The 20,081-nt window shown below is 41.5% G+C and overlaps 1 protein-coding gene across 1 annotated transcript in view; it reads left to right on the top strand.

Annotated features, from left to right (window-relative positions):
- NELL1 (neural EGFL like 1) overlaps positions 1-20,081 on the top strand; it is a 997,636-nt gene that overhangs the window by 84,280 nt on the left and 893,275 nt on the right. Inside the window, exon 2 of the mRNA XM_052662389.1 lies at positions 8,332-8,482. Coding sequence (XP_052518349.1) covers positions 8,332-8,482 — 151 coding nt within the window. The remainder of the gene's footprint in view (positions 1-8,331; positions 8,483-20,081) is intronic.

Raw genomic sequence — 20,081 nt, 5'->3', positions numbered from 1 at the left:
CTTTTTGACTCAGCCTCTAAGATGCATCTTATGTGATGTCATCCCCAGGCTCCCTTCCTCTTTTTGTGCCCTGGTTTTCACCAAGTAACTGCCTTGCTTATGTAGTTATCCTTGATGGCAGAAATTGTGTTTTGACCTTTTTGCTGGTACCTGGCACAGAGTAAACACAGGTATGTTTGCTGACAACGAAAATCATCACCTTTCTTACACTGTATGTCAAGGAAAAGGGAAATGAAGTTGCTTCTAGATTAGGTAGAGAAGAGCTTGTGAATACCACCGGTTAATTTCTTTCCTGCTCCACTCCTCAGCCTCCTCCCTTCATCTAGCACGGTTTTACTGATGGTTGATTATCACATTAGCATTTTTAGTCTTTCTTGAAAATTGACTAAGTAGAGCCATTTCATCCTAGGAAGGAAAAAACACTTAACCCTTGCTGCTGAGTTAGCACTTCTTAACTAAATCAGGCAAAACCTCTTGAGTATTTGGAATGACATTGTCTTTTCTCTCTGTTTTTTAAAGTGTAAAATGTTCACTATAAGTGGTGGTTATGTAGGAAATTACCTTGGTGCAATGGTAGCCTCCAAGTATACTCCCAGAAGTCACACAATTGAAAGCCTCACAGGTCGGCCAAATTCAGGTGCTTGAATCACGTGGCTTATCAAATCAATTAGAAATACCCAGAAGGAAGCAGGGAACCGAGAGTTGCTAGGGTTCAGGTAGGGTGAGGGGAGAAGGATGGGCTAACCCACCGGGTTCCTGGGCTATGCGTTGGTTCTCTAGTCTGTCTTTCTCTCAGTCTCCTGTCTAATGCTGTGGCTACAAGGACAGTATCTGAGGTTATTAAAAAGACGTTCAGCAGATAGGAGGTGCCTGGCCCCAGTGTGTTTCCTCTTAAGAGCGAGACTTGGGCAAATATGCCTGGCCACAGCTGTAGTTCACCAGTTAACTCGGTGAGCACCAGTGGGTTCCATTAACGTTTCTGAGAGAGAGAGTAGAGGTGGGACCAGCATGGGAATAGAATGAGTGTCAGAGATGGATGTCAGATTTGGGGACAACAGAGCGGCCTTTCTGAAGGGGGCTGTTGTACATTATGACTTGGTTCTCCCACCCCCTTCTATTTGTAAGTGATACTCTTATTCAGTCCTTTTTATCTACGTTCAACATACTTATGGTCCACTTATTGGGTATGTTTAGCACATTTCAAAGATTTCTAAATTTTTATCTATATTTAACACGTCTATGAGTTTATCTCAGATTGGGAAGATCCTCTGGAGAAGGGCATGGCAACCCACTCCAGTATTCTTGCCTGGCGAATCCCATGGACAGAGGAGCCCAGAGGGCTGCAGTCCATCGGGTCCAAAGAATTGGACACAACTGAGCAACTAACACACACACACACGAGTTTTATAAATTCCACTTATTTTTCTTGTTCTCTCAAGAAGAACTGAATATTCACATAATGCAGCAAACCCACATTGTAGTGATCCCATACACATAGAAGTATAATATTCATGATAGGTTCTCATTAACTGGTTTTCATCAGTTGCCCTTTTAACTCTAGGGAAAAAAAGCAGGCTACTGCAAAAATAGGTGACATACACTGTTTTCAGAAATTGATCACAGTTTTTATCATTGTCTCGGAAAATTGGCAGAAAAAATATAGAACCTGGGTTTTTTATAGATGGGAAGTGCCCTCAGTACCATCTTGCTATTGACTTAGGAGCAGGGGAAACTGATTCACAGAACCGTTGAACTAGGAAACAACTTGGAGACCATGGAGTTCAATCGTTTAAATTTTAAGACACTGTGTGTGAGGATCAGAGGTCAAGTGTCTTATCTAAGATCACACAGCTTAGTTATCTGCAGAACTTAGTCTTTAGTTCCTTGAAACCTGGTCCAATTATTATTGTAAAAGGAGTAGGATTTCTTATATTTTTTAGTGGCTGAAGTATGGTAAACATTTATTTGAAATAGCTTTTTATTTTGAAAATGAAAATGTACATAAAATCTCAATTTATCAAAGTACATGTTTCTTTTCTTTCTTTTATTTTTTTACATTTCACTCTGAGTGCTAATGGCATCTCCTTACTTCAACATGCCAATCATTTACAATGATAAATGAGAAAAGCCGGTAAAAGACATATTCAGCTTTCTAAGGGGGCTGGGCTGGATTAGTGCATTAGCTGGAGTGTCCTACAAGGAGGAATAGGCTAAACTGGCACTGGCAATCATTTTAATTTGATAGTCACTTAAGAAGTACTCATTTATCTGCTAGTTGTCCGAAGGTATCATGCTATTTTCTGACTGTAATATTTGTGGTTACTTGAAGTAACAATGTAAACACTATAAATGACATAAATGGAAAACTTACGGAGATGTGTATTTCCATAAATGTAACAGGAAAGCAACGTTCCTGGCTTTCCTGTGAATGAGCCCATTGTCTGCATGGTGATGCTCTGTTCCCACCACCTCCATGCCACATCATCGCGCTGGGTTTAGGGCAGCCAAGAGTGGAGAAGAGACCTGTTTGATACTGTATGATATCACTTATGTGCAATTTAAAACCAGTACAAATGAACACACAGGCAAAATAGAAACAGACTCAGATTTAGGGGCTTCACTTGTGGCTCAGTGATAAAGAAGCTGCCTGCCAATGCAGGAGATGTGGGTTTGATCCTGGGTCAGGATGATCCCCTGGAGGACAAACTGGCAACCCTCTCCAGTATTCTTGCCTGGAGAATCCCATGGACAGGGGAGCCTGGCAGGCTACAACCCATAGGGTCACAAAAAGAGTCGGACCTGACTTAACAACTATGCAGATACACATTGGAAAATACATTAGTTAATTAATTCAGTAATCTTGATTGACTATGCCAAAGCCTTTGACTGTGTGGATCACAATAAACTGTGGAAAATTCTGAAAGAGATGGGAATACCAGACCACCTGACCTGCCTCTTCAGAAACCTATATGCAGGTGAGGAAGCAACAGTTAGAACTGGACATGGAACAACAGACTGGTACCAAATAGGAAAAGGAGTACGTCAAGGCTGTATATTGTCACCCTGCTTATTTAACTTATATGCAGAGTTCATCATGAAAAACGCCATCTATTAAAAACGCTGGGCTGGAAGAAGCACAAGCTGGAATCAAGATTGTCGGGAGAGATATCAATCACCTCAGATATGCAGATGACACCACCCTTATGGCAGAAAGTGAAGAGGAACTAAAAAGCCTCTTGATGAAAGTGAAAGAGGAAAGTGGAAAAGTTGGCTTAAAGCTCAACATTCAGAAAACGAAGATCATGGCTTCTGGTCCCATCACTTCATGGGAAATAGATGGGGAAACAGTGTCAGATTTTATTTTTCTGGGCTCCAAAATCACTGCAGATGGTGATTACAGCCATGAAATTAAAAAACGCTTACTCCTTGGAAGAAAAGTTATGCCAACCTAGGTAGCATGTTGAAAAACGGAGACATTACTTTGCCAACAAAGGTCCAGCTAGTCAAGGCTATGGTTTTTCCATTGGTCATGTATGGATGTTTGAGTTGGACTGTGAAGAAAGCTGAGTGCCGAAGAATTGATGCTTTTGAACTGTGGTGTTGGAGAAGACTCTTGAGAGTCCCTTGGACAGCAAGGAGATCCAACCAGTCCATTGTGAAGGAGATCAGCCCCAGGATTTCTTTGGAAGGAATGATGCTAAAGCTGAAACTCCAGTACTTTGGCCACCTCGTGTGAAGAGTTGACTCATTGGAAAAGACTCTGATGCTGGGAGGGATTGGGGGCAGGAGGAGAAGGGGATGACAGAGAATGAGATGGCTGGATGGTATCACTGACTCGATGGACGTGAATCTGTGTGAACTCCGGGAGTTGGTGATGAACAGGGAGGTCTGGCGTGCTGCGATTCATGGGGTTGGCAAAGAGTCGGACACGACTGAGCGACTGAACTGAACTGACTGAGTCTTGATTGAATGCCTGTTTCCTGCCAGCCACTAAGAACTGTGGATGCAACAGGGAATAAATAAGTATGTCTGCACTCCTGATGCTTACAGTCGAGGGAGGAAAGAAAGGAAGTAAAGTAAGAAACATGGAACAAGGTTATGATAAGTGATACAAGGAAATAATTGATCACAGGACATGATAGGTGGGGAAATCACCAAAGTGGTGTATAAGATTAATGGGGGTTTTGTTGGAGGGAGTGGCCAAGAGGTTGCATATGCAGTGAGAGCTGGAGAAGGGGTAGGTAGGCAAGAGTTAACTTGTGTGTGACCATGCAGGCCATGCTGAGGAGCCTGATTTTACCCTGGAAGTGATGGGAAGCCACTGGAAGGTTTTATGCAGCAGATGGAAGTGACCCTGACTTCTTGGGCTGCTGTGTGGGTGACAGAGGAGGGAAGGCAGCCTGGAGACCTTGAGGATGCTATTGGAGAGATGATGGCAGCTTGAACAAAAGTTTGAGTGTGGCCAGGAAGAAATAAACTGATGCCAGCTGCCGGAGCCCTCATGATATGTTCTTGGATTGAATATGGAGGGTGGAGAAAAAGAAAAAATCGACGACAATTGCTAGTTTTTTGACCTTAGGAAGTGAGTCATTCCATTTGCAAAGACTGGGAACTCTAGGAGATAATAGAGGGTCATTGGAGAGAAAAAGAGCTCAGTGGTGGATACAACTTGGAATGATATTCGGTGTGCACGTGGAGATCGTCCGGAGGCCATTGCATATATGAGTCTGTTACCTAAAGGAGAGGTTAGGGTTGCAGATATAAAATTTTGGGGTCATTGACCATCAGATTTGATCATATCCCTCAGGGAAAATTGAGAGGTGAGGACACCCATAACTGGTCTGATATTCATCATTCCCCCAGTCGGCCTGGTGATTAATCATGGCGCTCTTTTCACTGGGCCTAAGCTTCAGAATCCTCTACGAGCTCTCTATGCAGCCACCACCAGTCAGTTGAATCCTAACTGATGAGTAAAGAAGGAAGTAGCATAAAGGAAAAAAATAAATCTAGATGTTAATCTCAACCAAGACTTTTTACCTGGCACTAAATTCTAAGTGAAACTGATTGCAAGGCTCTTTGCCCAGCGGTAATAATAATAAAAATAACATTAACAAACATTGGCTAATGGTCTCTAGTTTGCAGAGTGATTTGTCCATACATTTAATAGGTTTTGAGTATCTTTATGGAAAGTATGGAAAGTCCCATCACTTCATGGCAAATAGATGGGGAAAAAGTGGGAACAGTGACGGATTTTATTTTCTTGGGCTCCAAAATCACTGCAGATGGTGACTGCAGCCATGAAATTAAAAGACTCTTACTCCTTAGAAGGAAAGCTATGACCAACCTAGACAGTGTATTAAAAAGCAGAGACATCACTTTGCTGACAAAGGTCCGTCTAGTGAAAGCTATAGTTTTCCCACTAGTTATGTATGGATGTGAGAGTTGGACCATAAAGAATGCTGAGCACTGAAGAAATGATGCTTTCAAATAATCAATCCTAAAGGAAATCAATCCTGAATGTTCATTGGAAGGACTGATGCTGAAGCTCCGGTACATTGGCCACCTGATGCATAGAGCTGATTCACTGGAAAAGACCCTGATGCTGGGAAAGATTGAGGGCAGGAGGAGAAGGGGACGACAGAGGATGCGATGGTTGGATGGCATCACTGACACAATGGATGTGAGTTTGAGCAAGCTCCGGGAGATAGTGAAGTCCATACCACAGTCCATGGGGTCACAAAGAGTCTGACATAGCTTAGCAGCTGAATAACAGCAACAATAGATAGTCTTTTGCTAGAATTTTGTAAAAGGCATAGAAGCATTCCCTAAGTGACTCTTATATCAGCCCTTGGCAGAAGCCTGACAGCATACCACTTAGTAGTAAAGTAGGGAAGGCCTTTCTCTAGGCAGGAAAGCAAATGACACTCAGGTAGGTTTTCTGTGGGTAGAGTGTTCTTGGTTTGGGCCATTCCTTAGTAGAGTACCAACCTTACTTCTGTGGACGTAAAAAGATTAGTCACAACCTAAAAGTTGAGTTCAGTTCAGTTGCTCAGTCATGTCTGACTCTTTGTGGCCCCGTGGACAGCGGTACGCCAGGCTTCCCTGTCTATCATGAGCTCCCAGAGCTTACTCAAACTCATTATGTTTTATTCACCAGAAATTTTTAGGACGTAAGCCTGGGAGGCAGCACCTCAATTAACCCTGAGAGAACTGCTCCAAGGAGGCGAGGAGAGGGGCCAGGTTATGTAGAAATTTTGCAACAAAAGGTAGGTAGTTGGAAGTCAAAAGATTGTTTTAAATTAAAGAAAACCAGGTAACCCAAGTTAAGGAATTTAGTGCTCTTCTGTGTATGGAAAGATGCAAGTGTCTGAGCTCCCTGAAATCATTCTTCCGCACCTCACATATCTGCAGGCCAGTATCCTGTTTTCACATCTTGAGTTTCCTCAGGGGAAACTGTAGGAAGTGGCTGTAGTCTGATGGCTGCTATTAATAGCAGAGATTCTTCCTTCCTGAGTTCCCTCACCTGCTCACCCGCCTCCAGTTCACCTTCCGAAGGGCTCGCCAGCTCACCTTCTGTGGTGGCTGCAGTTGCTGTTGACTGTGCATGCTTTGTTTACGGAAACGGCAGGAAATAATTAATTTCTTACTTCCCACCATCTGTAGCCTAGACTCCTACATCTGGAAGACTGTGTTCTTTTCTGCGCTGCAAATGGCACACGTGTAGGATTGAAATGGCAACGTGTAGGATTATAGGCGATGTAGCTGGGGGGGGGGGGGGGTACTGTGAGGAATCACCTAGTCCATGCTTCTCATTTTGCAGTTGAGAAGACTGAGGCTTGAGGTCAAGAATTTGAGGGTTTCTTTTTGTTTAAAAGCCACTCTTTAGAATGAGGTGGTTCAAGGTCCTAATAGGAGTCTGTGATATTGCTTGGGCGACATGGCCTTTGTAATTCTATGGTTTTCTTTTCTTTTTAAAAACTCTTCATGCAGTTTTTAAAGGTTGCTTTTCATTTACCCTCCCCTTTCTCCTCTGGTGACCACTGGTTGATTCCCCATCTGTGAGTCTTGCTCCTTTCTTGGTTATATTCACTAGATTATTGTATTTTTTAGATTCCACATATGTGATATCATACAGTATTTGGCTTTTCTCAGTCTGGATTATTTTACTTAGCATAATGCCCAAGTCCATTCATGTTTCCGCAAATGGCAATATTTGATTCTATTTTTATGGCTGAGTAGGATTCCACTGTATGTATATCACAGCTGCTTTACCCATTCGCTTGTCGATGGACACTTGGGTTATTTCCTGTATCTTGGCTATTGTAAATAATACAGTTCTATAATATGTTTTTCAAGGGTTCCTCAGGCAGTCCTAGAGAATAACCAAGAGTTACCATACGTATCACCCTATCGCTTGCAGAGGACATTGGCAGGTCATGAGAGAAGGCCACCAATCCTCTGAATACTTTTTCTCTAATTCCAGTCCCTTGGTTCCCACTTTCTGGTGCCAGAAAGTATAGTGTAAAATAGTGGTGTGACATGACAAGGGTGAGTCTGAAACCATGAGGGATCTCTCTCATTATGCGGATGTTGCAGAAAGAAGGATTCCTGTCTAGGAGCAGGATTTGCCGAACTCACACACCTCTAGACCTGCTGAATTGGCCTCAACTTTAATAAATATTTCATGAGGACAGTCATTTACTGGATGTGTACCGAAATTCCAGGCACACTGATGGATCCTGAGCATGCCTTGTATTTATTCTTTTAGCAAAAGCACAGTTGTCTGGCATTATTAGCTCTAGTAAATCTCTCCTGGTTACAAAGCGAGGACATATTTCCCTAGATGTGTGTGGAGAGATAGAAGCTGAGGCCACGGGAAAGGGGAAATGAGAGCCTGCTGAGTGGCACTGGATCCTGTTAGACTCAGGGTTTTCTGAATTTTGGACACCATTGATCTGACTGCCTCTCAGCCTGTTTTCAGCAACCTAATCTGTTTGCAGCAGGCCAAATTGCTCCACGTCCCATCAACATCGCTGTCAGAAAAATCACTGACTGGCCAATTGTGAACTTGTCAAAGTGACAAGTGGGCATGATGGCCGGGACAGCATTCCCAGGCTTTGCCTTGAGTGCAGGCAGCCATGTGGAGTGGTGGGTGGCACCTGAAAATGGAAACTATTGACAAGAAGGGCAAAGGGGAAAGATACCCTGGATCCTCCAGACAGGCATTTTTAACTGTGTGTCTTTCTTCCTTTTCCCTCCCGTATTCCTTCTCCTCTTTTCCCATCTGTATTTCTTCTTACCTTCCCCTTCTCCTCCTCCTTGACCCCTCAGATGCAGAAAGAGAGATCCACGCAGCCCCTCATGTGAGTGAGAAATTAATTCAGCTGTTCCGGAATAAGAGTGAGTTCACCTTTCTGGCTACTGTGCAGCAGAAGCCATCCACGTCAGGAGTGATCCTGTCCATTCGAGAACTGGAACACAGGTAAGAAAGCACAGTCTGCTTCTCAAGATCTACCTGGCATTCATCACTACACAAAATGTAAAGGGTGCCACTCCAGGAAAATGTTTGGCTGGATGAGACCTTGGGGCTGTTGAACACATTTGTGGACTTACTTTGCATTAAGAATTTACTTTGGGTGAAGTGGCTTTCTTGTTTGCTCTCCAAGGACCACTCGTGAGTGTCTTTCTCACCTATTTTGTATCTCCTGATAGACTTCGCTCATATAAAACCACATTCTATCCATCAGATTTAGGTCACCAAGTTAAGTGGTTATATTTACCAGCAACCTCCAATAGGCCTTCATTGTGTTTATTTTATAGGAACTGTGCTTGACCCTGGGAATATTAAGATGAACAGTATAGAATTTTTATTCTAAGGATCACATCACAGAAGTTAGTAGGGAAGATAGACAAATGAATGTTGTGAAGAAGTGTTGGAAACTTGTGTTTTGGGGCTGAAAGTAGTTGCTGTTAGTTCTACTAAACTTTGTCTTAAGCCAAGAAAGGATGATGGTTGATAAGGAAATTAAGTGAGTAGATATTTGGCAGGCTGTATAGGAGGGAGTATGGAATAGGAAGAAAAGCATTCCAGAAAGAGGTTGTCATGACATGAGGATGGAACAGGTAAGCGGTTTGCAGGTAAGTGTGTGTGGGGAAGGGGTGAGATGTTTGGGGTAGTCAGCGATGGGTGGCATTACAGAGGCAGGCAGAAAGTCGGATCCTTTCAAAGCTTTGATGCCAAGTCACAAAACTTGGACTGAAGACCCCATAGATAATGGGAAGCCGTATAAGGGCTTTCATTTTGAAAAGTCCCTCTGTTAGGGAATTCGAAGTAATTAGGTAATCTGAGACAAGGTATAAGGGCCTCTCTGGGATATACTGGTAAGCTGGAGCAAAGCAGGAGGAGAGGGGAGAAAGAGTGTGTCCACAAGCCTCTGTTCCCTGAGAGCCCCCTCTCTTGGCCCCCATAAGTGTGCCAAACCAGGAGCTTGCTCCCCAGACCAGAGCCCCTGGACAGGCAAGTAGGCCTCTTTCTCAAAAAGACTGGGGGTGGGTTTCAGGTGTGCTGTATATGCAGTGCCCTGGAAGTGGTAACCTGCCAAGGACTATCTCTTCGACTGCGACAGTTCCGTGGGATCCAGGAGCCTGGCTCCACGGTTGGGCAATGAAAGGTGTCCCTTGGGTGACGGCTGTAAAAAACAAGCCAACAAACAAACCCAGGGCACTGGATAGTGCAAAAGTTCTCTTTATACTGACCTGCCTGGAGTTCACAGACGCAGACCTCCAAGATGGGGTGGCTGCCTGTCTTCCTCTTGGAGAGTCTTATGGCAGGGCCCTGAATATTTCTGTTAGATTAGATGCCTTCCCCTCAAGCCAATGCTTTACTGTAAGCAAATAAACTGCCTCTGACCTGCCCCCCCGCCCCGCCCCCGCCAGGTGGGTGGGTGAACTCTTTCTCATATCATTATAGCCTTGAGGGTCCTGGGAACGGGAATCCCTTTGGTTTTCAAAGCTAGGCATTGTGGGCAGCTTGTCTCTTAGATGTAGGTCTTAAGAACTGGGGTCCCTGTTGTGGAGTTCAAACTCTTTGCCCCTTAAACAGAAGTTCTAGGTTTTGAATTCCTCCTGACTGTGGGTCTCTGAATGAGGGTGGGGTTTATGGTGAGATTATGTCCCATACCCTCTCCTATCTGCTTCAGTGTAGTTTTTTTAATTCTCATTTGCTCACATCCCTAGCCAGTCTTTAGGTTTTCTCCAGATGTAATTGTTCCATTGGTAGCAGGAGACTCAGTGTGTCCACTGGGGGAGGTGTGTTCAGGATCTTAAGTCACCATCTTGGATTGGAACCTCCCTGCCAGTTTTAATGTAATACCAGCTTTATATTAATCCTCTGAAAATACTTACGAAGCACCTACTCTGTTCTAGGTGCTATGCAACTTTTTGTGGGAAAATGAAAGAAACAGTATCTAAGAGTTTCGTGTGGGAAGCAGGGCATGACCACACAAAAAACTAAGGAATGAAAAAGAGCTATTAACAGAAAAGTATTCCATTGGAGTTAAAAGGCAGTATGTAGCTAATTTCAAAATTATGTGGCTTCCCCAAACTGATTCTGTGCCCTCTCCTCCCCTAGTGGACAGTGGTGGGGGAACACTGTCATCCCCAAGCCCATGTAACAGTCACTGCCCAGGCAGAAGGTGGCAAGAGTTACTGGGCAGGGGGTGCGGGAAGGGCAGGTGGGCCCTGGGCACCAGGGAGCAGCCAAGCCAGTGGCTGAGAACTGGTCCCAGGGGGGTGGTCGGTGGTGGGAGGCAGGGCTGCACACGAACAGAGCCTGCCCAGTATGTGCTCCACTGTCCCCGCCAGACCTCACTTAGGAAATGCAGTCAAAGGTAAAATTACTAAGAATTTCAAGACGGTGACTACAGACTATTAAACCAGAAGCGTGGGGCCCTTCTGAGGGCAGAATCCTGTGCAGATCTACTGGTCACCTACCCATGAAGCCGGCTCTACCTTGACCTCACAGCAGACACGGTGCCACCCTCCCCGACCCCCTCAGATCTCTTGTGTAGGTTCGTTGTGCCCTTCATTTGGCTTCGATGGACTCTGTTTCCAAAGGTTAGCACCTAACAACTTGCCTCAGAGCACTGGACATCAGCTTCTATAATCTCTTCATCCTACTGGACTCAGAGTGGAAGTGTCTGGGAGTTTACTTCCTCCCCAGGCAGCCTGAAGTCAATGATTGACTTATGAGCGTGGAGTATGGAAGCCTAGTCCCTTGGCCTTGGATGCCTGGAGACCAGTCAGGCTCTGAGGCTTCATTCATTCCCCAGAGCGACCAGGAGACAGGCTGAGGCTGCGACTTCCTGTTTTACTCCGTCCCTCTCCTGGAAGCACTTCTTTAATAGGTCACTTGCTCTTACGTTCTCATGTCAGAGTCTATACTGGGAAACCAGAGTTCAGTAAACCTTCCTTGTACTACTTTTTGGTATGTCAACCTAGATAGGCCCACTGAGGCCAAAAATGATGGAAAGGTGTTAGGTTCAGTGAATTCGGTATATTAAGATGACAGTTAAGGAAGACGACCTAGAGGGGAGACTCCTGAAACAGGTTGAGTTTTGCAGGCAAGGGAAAGGGAAGGGTAGCTAAGTAGGGAGAACAGTGTGGGCAGTCTCACAGGGGAGAAATTAAGGAAACAATTCTTTGTGTGTGTGTGTGAAGAGAAAAGAGCAGAGAGTAGATCAGTTTGGCTGGAGCCGAGGGTCTTTTCATGCACATTTCCATCAGAGGTCAGGGTCAACCGTTCTGACTCTTTTCAGTGGTTAAGTTTGTCCTTAGCCTCAGAGGGATGTGGTGGACCCCGAGCCTTCAGTGAGGATGCTGCCGGCAGTACAGTGAGCTGGCTGTTTGTGGGTCAGCCTGGAGAAAGCAAGCTGGTGTATGTGTCGGTGAGCAGGTACGGGCTAGAGTCCCTGTGTTCTGTAGGTTGGGAGAAAGCGCAGGTTTCTTGTTGCCCAAGGGTGGAGATGTCAAGCCAGTCTCAGCTTCACAGATACAGGAAGCTCATGTCCTTGCCTCACTGGCTTAGGGGTTGGGTGTGAGGGCCTCCTCTGCTTGAGGGCCATGCAAATGTCCAGAAATAGAATGTACGGTGTCTTCAAATGCTTCTCAGTGGAAGCAGAGAGCTTCCCAAAGCAGGTGAGAAGTGAGTGGAATGGCAGCCGATATAGGAGAGCTCCAGAGTCAGATGTCGTGGAGCCTGGAGTTTGACTTTTAGCTTCGGCATACCTGCCATGGAATGTCTTGGAACCTCAATTTCTTTGTCTGTAAATGGGGATAATCATCTACTTTGCAGGGTGGTGGTAAGCATGAAAAAAGAGTGTGTGTTAAGTGCACAACTCTTAAAAAATATATTTCCTTTCTTTGTCCAATCCTGTGTTGAAACACTATTTTATGGGTTTCTCTTTGGAATCTAAAAAAATCCACATCTTATTTTAAGAAAGGTTTTGAAAACCCTTTTGGTGTTGTCATGTAGAGTCATCTGAGGCTACCTTTTCTTACTTTCCTGGCAGGTTTCTAATAGAACCTGAGGATCATTGAATGGAAATCATATGACCATTTTTCACTGTAATAGGAAAACCTCAGGTCTTGACTCAAACAAAATAAATGAGGAAATATAAAACATTCCCCTCCACTTCTTAATTCTATGGTGCCTTCCTCATGTTTGTTTAGTCTTATCAAGGGGAAGTATTACTATAAAGGATTAACTCTGAATCTATAATGCACTTGGCTTTAGGTAATAAAGATCTGGTTTTCATTACCTCCCATAGAAATCTCACACCTCTCAGCTGTCACTCCACCATCTCCTCCTCATTCCCCCAGCCTTTGGCAATAGCCTTCTGTCTCTATGGATTTGCCTATCTGGACATTTTATATAAATGGCATCTTACAATATGTGGTCCTTTGTAGCTGGCTTCTTTGATTAGAATGTGTTCAAAGTTCTTTCATGTTGGTAGTGTGGGCCAGTAGTTCATTTTATTGCAGAATAATATTTGTTGTTTGGATACACCTTTTATTTATCCATTCATCAATTGATGGGGGATTGGAGTTGTTTCCTCTTTTTGGCTATTATGAATAATGCTGCAATGAGCTTTCCTGTACAAATTTTTGCGTGGACACATATTTTTATTCTCTTGGTATTAACTAGGAATAGACTTGCTGAATCAAGTAGTCATAACTGTTTTGTGGAATTGTCAGACTGTCTTTCGAAGTACCTGCACCATTTTACATTTCTACCAGCAGTGTATGAGAGTTCCAATTTCTCCACATTCTTGTTAATGCTCATTATTATCTTTCTTTTTGATATAGTTATCCTAGTAGATGTGAAGTGATATTGCTTGCACTGTGACTTTTTATTAACTGGAGTACAGTTACTTTACAATGTTATGTTTCTGGCGTATGCAAAGTGAATCAGCTGCACGTATACATGTATCCCCTCTTTTCTGGATTTCCTTCCCATTTAGGTAACCACTGAAAATTGTTGAGTATTGGTCCCTTTGCCATGCATTTAGATTTTCCTGATGGCAGATAATGTTGAGTATCTTTTCAGGCACTTATTGGCTGCTATATATATCCTCTTTGGAAAATTGTCCATTCAGATCATTTGTCCGTTTCTAATTGGGTTGTTTGTCTTTATGATTTTGTATTAGTTGTTTTATAGGTACAAGTCCCTTATTACATATGATTTATAGATTCCCCCCCCCCCCCCCCCCCCCCATTCTGCAGATTATATCATTTTCTTCATAATATACTTGGAGGCTAAAAAGTTGTTAAATTTGATGTTCAGTTTTTCTTTTGTTGCTTGTACTTCTTTTTGAAGAAACCATTGCCTAATCCTGAGTCTGAAGATCTACTGCATATAATTTCTTTAAAGAGTTTGATAGGCTTAATATTTACATTTCAATCTTTGATAGATTTTGAGTCCGTTTTCTCTGTGATGTGAGGTAGTGGTCCAACTTGATGTTTTGTATGCAGAAAGCTAGTTGTCCCTGCACCGTTAGTTGAAGACCAATGAATTTTCTTGGTAAGCTTGTTGAAGATCAATTGCACATAAATAGGATGGTTTATTTCTGGACTCTCAAATTCTATTCCATTGATATATATGCTTGTTCTTATGCCAGGACTGTTTTGATTATTTGGCTTTGTGTTAAGTTTTGAAATTGATAAGTGTGAGTCCTGCAACTTTGTTTCTTCCTTTTCAAGATTGTTTTGGCTAGTTCAGTTCCCTTGAATTTTCATATGAGTATTACGACCAGCTTTTCAATTTCTGCAAAAGTATCAGCTGGCCTTTGAAAGGGATGGCATTGAATCTATAGACCAGTGTGGGGGGTATTGCCATCTGAACAATATTAAGTCAACTGATTGATAGACATAAAATGTCTTTCCATTTATTTAGATGGTGTTTATTTTTTTCCAACAGTGTTTAGTAGTTTCAGAGTATAAATTTTGCATGACTTTTGTTAATGTTTTTAAAACAATGTTTATTAAATATTCTTTTTGATGCCATTGTAAATGTAAGTACTAATTTCATGTCTGCTTATTGCTGCTTTATAGAAATCCAAAGTGATCTTTGCATATTAATCTTGTGTCCTGCAGCTTTGCTGATTTATTTTATTCTAATAATTTTTTAAAGAATTTCTTAAATTTTTACTTAAAAGATCAAATCATCTACAAATAGTCTTATTTCTGTCTTATCTGAATGTCTTTTATTTTCTTGACTAATTGCTCTGAGTAGAACTTCCAGTACAATGTTGACTAGAAGTGATAGGGACAGATAGTCTTGTTTCTGATCTTAAGGAGGAAAGCTTTCAATTTTTCACTATGAAGTGTGATGTTAGTTGTAGATTTTCTCAGATGCTCTTAACCAGGTTGAAGAAACTTCCTTCTGTTCCTAACATGCTTTTACCAGGTTGAGGAAGTTCTCTTCTATTTCTAGTTTGAGTGTTTTCTATCATGAAAGAGTATTAACTTTTTTCAAGTGCTTTTCTGTATCTATCAAGATGATCATGTAGTTTTATCCTATTCTATTGATGTGGGATATTATACTAGTTGATTTTGGACATTATACCAAGATTGCATACCTGGGATAAATCCCACTTAGTCATGTGGGATATAGTTCTTTTCATATGTTCCTGGATTTGGTTTGATAGTATATTAATTTTTGTATCTCTATTCATGAGAAAGAATGATTTGTAGTTTTCTTTTGATGCCTTTGGTCTGATTTTTGTATTAGACTTTTAGGCTATGTGAGTTATGTGGAATCTTTTTTTTTTTTTTAAGCTAACATTTGTTGATTATGTATCATGTACTAGACGTTTGCTTCTCTGGTGGCTTACTCAGATGGCAAAGAATCTGCCTGCAATGCAGGAGACCCGGGTCTGATCCCTGGGTTGGGAAGATCCCCTGGAGGAGGGCATGGCAACCCACTCCAGTATTCTTGCCTGGAGAATCCCTATGGGCAGAGGAGCCTGGCGGACTATAGTCTACAGGGCTGCAGAGAGTTGGACATGACTGAAGTGACTTAGTCCACAGGCACTAGGCATTTAAATTATTTTGTTTTTTTCAGATGATCCCCCTTGATTTTAAATATACTGTTTTGTAACTTGATAATAATGAGTTTTGTCTCTCTCATTCCAGTATTTATAGTAGCTATCCCTTTTTCTTGTCTTACGATACTGGCTAGACTCTTGAGATTAAAGGTACTCATTAAAGTCAGATAGAAGCAGCAGACACTACTATCTTAATGTTTTCCTTATCTGTTTAATATAATGTCTGATAGTTTCCATGATAGTTTCTAATCTATCTTACATGTGTATATGTATATATACATATATACACACATATATGTTATCATGTAAAGGAAACTTAGTTCTGTTCCTGATTTACCAGAAGGTCAAATGATCATGAACGGCTGTTACATGTTATTAAATCAATCTTGCTTATATATATGTGTATATATAGTATATATATGTGTGTTTTGTATATATACACACACATAAAATCATCATCTGTTTTAAAAGGCCAAAAATTATGAACAGCTGTAACATTAATAAAATTAAGAAACACCTTCTCTGGGTACCTTTTGAAATAATAATTTTTTTCTTTCATTTATTAACATTAATTACATTGAGTCCATAAAGTTGAATTATTTCTGAAATCCTTAAATTTATATTTACTAATGTTGGAGAAGACTCTTGAGCGTCCCTTGGACTGCAAGGAGATCCAACCAGTCTATTCTGAAGGAGATCAGCCCTGGGATTTCTTTGGAAGGAATGATGCTAAAGCTGAAGCTCCAGTACTTTGGCCACCTCATGCGAAGAGTTGACTCATTGGAAAAGACTCTGATGCTGGGAGAGATTGGGGGCAGGAGGAGAAGGGGACGACAGAGGATGAGATGGCTGGATGGCATCACTGACTTGATGGACGTGAGTCTAAGTGAACTCTGGGAGATGGTGATGGACAGGGAGGCCTGGCATGCTGCGATTCATGGGGTCGCCAAGAGTCGGACACGACTGAGCGACTAAACTGAACTGAATGTTTAAGATTTTTGCATCAATATTAATAATAATAAAATGGTAATGATTTAAGTGCTAATAAATGCTAGACATTGTTCTAAACACTTTAAACTCATTAAATACTTTTTACCTCATAAGTGAGATACAGTAGGTTTTTCTGACTACATGATTTAATTCAAAGCTTTTTGAGTTTTATGCTCTAGACTGGTTTAAATATAGAGGCAATACCTCTTTTATAAATGTTTCTGATAGAATTTGCCTGAAAATAATGTGGGCTGAGAATTTGTGTTTGGGGAGGCTGGGAAATCTTTTATTACTGAAAGTGTTCATTTCTCATCTCTTTTATGATATTGTTCTATTTAATTAATTTTAGACTCTTCTGTGGACCAATTTACATTTTGTTGAAATCATGAATTTTATTGAGATTTCCCTCTTTTGGGCAAATAGTTGGACATTATATTCCTTTACTTAATAAAAATTTTATATTTGTGGTTATTTCTTCATTAACTTGTAATAGGAAATATGTATATTTCCTTCTTGGTGAAGCTCATGATGGATTGTGTAATTTATTGACCTTTTTAATGAAACAGTTCTTAAGTTTAATTGAGGTCTGCTATTTTTTTCACTTTAAATTCATTGATTTTTTTCTTCTTGCCTCTTTTTCAATCACTTTGGTATTTTTACTGGCTCCTTCGATGTTTCGTTCATTTGCTTTCAGTATTTTCTGTTTACTGGTAAAATCACTGAAGACTTTATATTTTCCTATGAGTATCAGTTTGAATACAGCCATGGATACTGCTATATACTGTTTTCATTTCCAGTTTTTTCTATAGTTCTTAAATTTCAGTTTAACTCACTCTTTTTGATCTAAGTTAGAGGAATATTTAAAAATTTTGAAGTGATTAAATGAAGTACTTAATGGATGACTTCTGGTTTTTATGGTTAATTAAAGATGTATAATATGTGCTGTAAGATAATGAGAGTGAAAACCTTTTCTGGTATCTGTATGTACTCACTACTTTTATTTTCTGAGGGGAAACATCTTAAAAGGATGTGCAGTTTGTGTGTACACAGATAAACCTTCGTGTAGCATCTTAGTTGCGTTATTCAACTGTTTTATTTTATGATCTTGAACTATGACATTCTGAGAGAGAGAGGTTAATAGCCTCTACTATGATTAGACTTTTGTCATAATCTCCCTGGATAGCTTTGAGGGCTAATCCTGGAAGTGTCATGCATTGCCTGTACCACACTTTACTGACCATTACTGGGAAATTGGTTCTAACTGTGTGCCAAGGATGAGAAAGCCTGGTTACTGGAGTAACTAGGCCGTCTGTCTTGATTGTTTGGAATGTGGTCTGTGCCCAAATAATGATAATAGCGCAGGTAAGAGACTGCATCACACAGAGGTTTTTGCCAGGTGGTACTCAGAGGCACACGGTATGTAATTAGCAACTGTTAATACTAAGCGGACAGATGATTCCTTTTCTTTGGCTCTGCTTAGGGCTGCTCAGAAATGACATGTCTGATTCCCAAGCTTCGCATGGAATATATTGTCCCTGGAATAGGTACTGCCCCGGATGTACTATATGTGGGAGGTTGCACAGGACAGTGGAAAGGGCAAAGGTGCTGGTACCTGGAGACGGAAACGAGTAGCTCCTTGGGATTTCTGTACAGGGCTAGAAGCATGTGCCACACTGCTATGTTTAAAGTGGATAACAAGCAAGGGCCTATTGTATAGCACATGGAACTCTACTCAATGTTATATGCCAGTCTGGATGGGAGGGAGTTCTTGGGGAGAAGAGATACATATATATGTATGGCTGAGTCCCTTCACTATTCACTTGAAACTACCAAAACATTGTTAATCGGCTATACTCCAATACAAAATGAAAAGTCTAAAGTTTGGGGGGAAAAAAGTATTTGTTGGCTGTAATTTAAAAAACAAAAAGCCATGATAGTGATGTTAAGGTGGAAATTTGATGCTGGGGGGAAGGTGGATGCTGGGAAGTGGCCAGATGAGCAAACAGCCATTTTAGTTCACTGGTTAAAGAAAACAGTATCAATCACCCAAACCTTCTGGTAGTGTTCAATTTCCAGTGAAAAGTCACCTTTGCTGATGAAGCACCATGGGGAACCACATTTTGAATCTGAACACTCCCCCATGTGCACCATGGCAAGTCATCATCCAGTGCCTTTTCTGTCATCCAGAAAAGCTGCATTTACTGTTTTGGAAATCACTGCTTCCAGTGTCTGCCAGGCTTCCACCTCTTCTCAGGCAAGGCCGTTATTGAATTAATGGCGGAAGAGTTCATTCAGTGGCTGAGCTTCCTTCTAGCTAAAGGCAGGCATCTCTCTCACCTGGTGGGATTCCAGCAGCCGGAAGTGGATCATTTGGGAGATGATTCCTTAAACCAGGAATGAACTACTTGGCACAATGGTTATCTAGAAACTCCCTTGGAAACTGAGTCAATTGAGTTCCCCTGAATGTCTTGAGTGAGTAGATACAATAAAACGGAAAGCTTAAATATAAAGACAATTGCAAACATACCTGGAGGTAATAATCTAAATAGACTCTTTTATGTAGTGGAATGGGTACTCTGTTATTCTTGCCTGTATTTCTAATTTGACGAATTTTTTTAATAGTACCAGTTGAGCACATTGGTAGAGCGACAAAGATGAATGTCTTGCTGAGCTATCTTAATAGCAATGCAGATTTAATGTTTATTTTTCCTGATTAAAGTATGTTAATAAAGAGCTTTGTTAAAATGGAAAGCTTAATTAACGTGGATTAAATCTAATTGAACATTCTGCCAGTATATGCAACTCTATAAGATATAATGGTAAATCTTCTGGTTTTCAATTTTACTCCTAAATTATAGATAAAATTTAATCTAAACATAATTAGCCAGGAATCTGAAAGTTGGGGGTCTAAGAAAAAAGCTTACTGTGGAACACTGTTGTGAGATGAAGAGGACATTTTTGACTTGCTAAGAAGGCATCTCCTTTTAAAAAATTTTGTATTTCAAAAGTAACTCTTCAGTTTTTGTAGCTCTTGTGGTGGAAAGAGCTTTCTACTTTGATGCCGGATTGATGTGGGTTCAGTTCCCGAGTCTATCAGCTATCAGATGTGTGAGCTTTCGCAGTTGCTTTTAATTTACCTCAACCTTGGTGTTCTTTTATGGAAAGTGAAGTTAATGATGTTGTGTGTGTGTGTGTGCACACTCAGTTGTGTCCGATTCTTTGCAACCTCATGGACTATAGCCCACTAGGCTCCTTTTTCCTTTGTTCATGGGATTTCCCAGGTAAGAATGCTGAGTGGGTGGCCGTTTCTTACTTTGGGTGGGGGGGGTCTTCCTGACTCTGGAATAGACCCTGAGTCTCTTGCATTGGCGGCTAGATTCTTTACCACTAGCATCATCTAGGAAGCCTAATGTCATCGTTATTGGGAGGATTCAGCAGGAGTGTTTAGGTGAATGTTTCCTCATGTCTCATTTTTCTAGGCACTCA

The sequence above is a fragment of the Budorcas taxicolor genome, chromosome 25, assembly GCF_023091745.1.
Source record: "Budorcas taxicolor isolate Tak-1 chromosome 25, Takin1.1, whole genome shotgun sequence".
In the NCBI taxonomy this organism is placed as follows: domain Eukaryota; kingdom Metazoa; phylum Chordata; class Mammalia; order Artiodactyla; family Bovidae; genus Budorcas; species Budorcas taxicolor.
This window is presented reverse-complemented; position numbering and strand designations above follow the sequence as displayed.